The following is a 3,966-nucleotide window of genomic DNA, read 5'->3' as shown; positions in this document are numbered from 1 at the left end:
TTTTAAAACTGGAGAGCCAGTCTTTAATAAATTAATTACAGTATTGGACATCTGATATATACATAAATTCATTTTCTTCTATTACAATTAAAAGCAGTATCACTCTTTGATTTGTCATTGAGATAGGATATCTTCAAATTGTTTTGTGCTTTTTTTTCTTCTTTTTTTTTGTTTTTTGTTTTTTGCTTTTAGCATAGTAAACTCTCCTGTAATGAAAATGCCACAGTTTTGGCAGTGAACAACCAGAGGAATCCCCAATAGGATTTTCCAACAAACAGAGATAAATAGCTCTTTTTCATGTACAGAAATATTGGCTTCAAAATTAGTGTACTAAACACAGTATATAGAATGTTGAATACCATTGTTACATTGTAAAAATTGCTTTTTTCTGTCTTAGATTATGTTAAAAAATGCAAACCATGGCCGATTTTTTTGGCAATTATTTCTTAAGACCATATTGCACAAAAGTCCTTAAATACAGATATAAGTTATGCTATTGGATTAAATATTACAACAACTACGTGGCAAATGAAGCAGTTTTACTTTGCACATGCAGTCTCTGGAGATACACGAGGAGACTGTTCATAGGACTACAAATACACTTTGCTTGCAAGTAGAATGAGTGTTGAATAAAACAAACGATTTGGCAATTCATTGTTTTGTGTGGTATTTTCTCCAAACTTAACCATGGAAAACCTTGATAAAAATGGAGACAAAGACCATAATGGTTGTGTTTTCACAGTAGCCTGAGGAATGCTAAACTGTAGTTCTCCAGGAACCCAGTTTCTGATGTTATTTAACTACTTTTATTTCCCATCTCAGCCCTCCAAAATGATTGTTTTTAAATGAACATTAAGATTCAGAAGAAGAGCCAGCAGTACTTTCAACAAATGACTTATAAATTTGAGAGTTCAAAAACCTTGGAAAGGAATCTCTGTGCATTAAAGTATATATCTGAAGTTGGGCGTCTTCATACATGTGAGGATTAGGATCCAACAGATTTCTATTGATCACCTCTCTAACTCGAGAATCAAGACTGACCTAAAAAGAAAGAGCAAATACATTAAATAACATTTTTTTCAAAAGACCTCAATTAAGTAACTGTAAGTTTGTGACATTTTAGAGAAACTTCAAAGAGCAAATTCAACTACCAGAAGTCTTGAGTTCATCTTTTCACACTACAAAACCTTATGTACTTTTCTCCTTCAAAATTTGCACTAAACAACAACAAAAAAAGGAAATTAAGTCTTTTAAACCAGAAATTTAGTTTACAGATGTCTTTGCTTACTTGGTTTTACGGTTTCTATGCATTCATTCAGGAGTTTTTGACAATTTCTAATCATGGTCGAAGTACCCGAAATTTCCTAGCTAGAATATGAATTCACCTCCTCCTATTCTGTGATTGGTGGAGGCTGGCAATATTGATAAGAAGATAAAAATCTACTGGCAGAAAAGAGTTCCCTGGCAAAAATTAACATGCATATAAAATGCCAACTCCCCACAGTTTTGTATCCCGACAAGTCCTACTGTGTCAAAAGTAGGAAACCAAGAGTGTGGCAGGGCATGCAATGAGCGGGTATGCTTCATATCTCACATCTGCCTGGCAAGGACTAGCAAACATTCTTATACATCCAAAGACCTCTTACTAACGATGAAGCAGATCAATTGCTTGGAGTGAAATCTTTGAGAGGAGATATAAGAATAGGAATGCAGAATAAACATTAAGATAATCAATGCAGTGTTATTTGAAAAGTGTACAGAAATTAAATTCTGCAATGATTTAGGATTTTCCCTCTTCCTCACTAAATGTGAATCCTCTTGGAACTGGTAAAATATGTTGGAAAGGGAAATGGGGAAAAATACTTGGCAATAAAGGCATGGTTGGAGGAACAGAACTAAAGCTCTGCACTGAAATACCATGTTAGAACAACCCCACAAGTGGTAAATAACCAGAGTCCAGATTGTTTTCCTCGATCCTCACTATTTAGCAAGGAATAGGACCTGTGAACCACAGTTATTTCATGATATATTCACATACAAACCTTCCATATTTATATTTAAACATGTTGTCATAAGCATTCTGCACATGCCTTTTAGTTCTGGCTTCTTTTCCCACCACTGTTTGGACTAAGTCTGGGAACTAATACAGTCTCTTATTGAAGCCTCTCCTATTCCATCTAGTGTCCCCAGGTTCCTGAGCTCAATAGACCACATGGAATTGGGTTGATTTGCTACACCCCAGGGATGACTACTAGATTTGTTGGGAGATGGCAACCCGGACTACATTTCTGTGGTTTAGCCAGACCAACTCATATGGGGACATCTCATTTTACTGCGCTTCCCTTTATTGTTTTTCGCAGATACTGTGTTTACTACAGATTGAAGGCTTGTGGTGATCCTGTGTCAAGCAAGTCGACTGGCACCATTTTTCCAATACCATGTGCTCACTTTGTGTCTCTGTGTCACATTTTGGTAGTTCCCATAATATTTCACAATTTTCATCATTATTATATATTTTAAGGTGACCTTTGATGTTACTCTTGCAATTGTTTTAGGAGGCCATGAACCATGCCCATATAAGACTTAGTTAATTCTTAATTGATGACTATGGTGTGAATACTAACTGTTCCACTGACCTGCCATTCCCACATCTTTTTCCCTCTCCTCAGGCCTGACTATTTCCCACGGAGAAAAACAATATTGAAATTAGGCCAATTAATAACCCGCCAGTGGCCTCTAAGTGTTTAAGTGAAACGAAGATTCACACATCTGTCATATTAAATAAAAAGCTAGAAATGGTTAAACTTAGTGAGGAAGGCATGTCGAAAGCAGAGACTGGCCAAAAGCTAGGCCTCTTTTGAAAGTTAACCAAGTTGTGAATGCAAAGGAAATGTTCTCAAAGGAAATTAAAAGTGCTACTCCAGTGAATATGTGAGTAAGAAAGCAAAACAGCCTGTTGCTGAAATTTAAAAAGCCTGAGTGGCCTGGACAGAAGATCAAACAAGTCACAACGTTTCCTTAAACCAAAACCTAATCCAGAGCAAGGTCCTAACTCTCTTCAATTCTGTGAAGACTGAGAGAGGTAAGGAAGCTGTGTAAGAAAAGTTTGACGCTCATAGAGGTTGGTTCATGAGGTTTAGGGAAAGAAGTCATTTGCATAACATAAAACTTCAAGGTGAAGCAGCAAATGGCTGACGTAGAAGCTGCAGTAATTTATTCAGAAGATCTAGCTAAGATAATTGATAGAGGTGGCTACACTAAACAGTAGGCTTTCAATATAGACAAAACAGCCTTATATTGGAAGAAGATGCCATCTAGGACTTTCAGAGCTAGAGAGAAGTCAATGCCTGATTTCAAAGATTCAAGGACAGGCTGACTCTGTTGTTAAGGGCTAATACTAAGTGGTAACTTTAAACTGAAATGAATGCTTATTCACCATTCTGTAAATCCTAGGGCCCTTAAGAATTATGCTAAATCTACTCTGCCTGTGAACTATAAATGGAACAACAAAGGCTAGATGACAGCACATCTGTTTAAAGCATGTCTTGCTGGATGTTTTAAGCCCACTGTCAAGCCCTACTGCTCAAAGAAAAAAGATTCCTTTGAAAGTTTTACCTCTCATTGACAATGCTTCTAGTCATCCAAGAGCTTTGATGAAGATGCACAAGGAAATTAGTATTGTTTTCATGCCTAACACAACATCCATTCTGCAACCCGTGGATCAAGAAGTAATTTCAACTTCCAAGTATTATTTAAGAAATATATTTCAGAGGCCAGGTGCAGTGGCTCAGGCCTGTAATCTCAGCACTTTGGGAGGCTGAGGCGGGTGGATCACGAGGCCAGGAGATTGAGACCATCCTGGCTAACATGGTGAAACCCCGTATCTACTAAAAATACCAAAAATTAGCTGGGCATGGTGGCGGGTGCCTGTAGTCCCAGCTACTTGGGAGGCTGAGGTAGGAGAAT

The 3,966-nt window shown here is 37.3% G+C and overlaps 1 protein-coding gene across 1 annotated transcript in view; it reads right to left on the bottom strand.

Annotated features, from left to right (window-relative positions):
* Window positions 1-3,966, bottom strand: part of RGS17 (regulator of G-protein signaling 17) — a 35,592-nt gene continuing 31,626 nt past the window's right edge. Inside the window, exon 4 of the mRNA XM_011996789.1 lies at window positions 1-1,041. Within this exon, the coding sequence (XP_011852179.1) occupies window positions 853-1,041 (189 nt within the window). The 3' untranslated portion in view covers window positions 1-852. The remainder of the gene's footprint in view (window positions 1,042-3,966) is intronic.

The sequence above is a fragment of the Mandrillus leucophaeus genome, unplaced genomic scaffold (assembly GCF_000951045.1).
Source record: "Mandrillus leucophaeus isolate KB7577 unplaced genomic scaffold, Mleu.le_1.0 Scaffold524, whole genome shotgun sequence".
Classification (NCBI taxonomy): domain Eukaryota; kingdom Metazoa; phylum Chordata; class Mammalia; order Primates; family Cercopithecidae; genus Mandrillus; species Mandrillus leucophaeus.
Note: the sequence above shows the minus strand (reverse complement) of the source record. Positions and strands in the feature narration are given on the sequence as shown.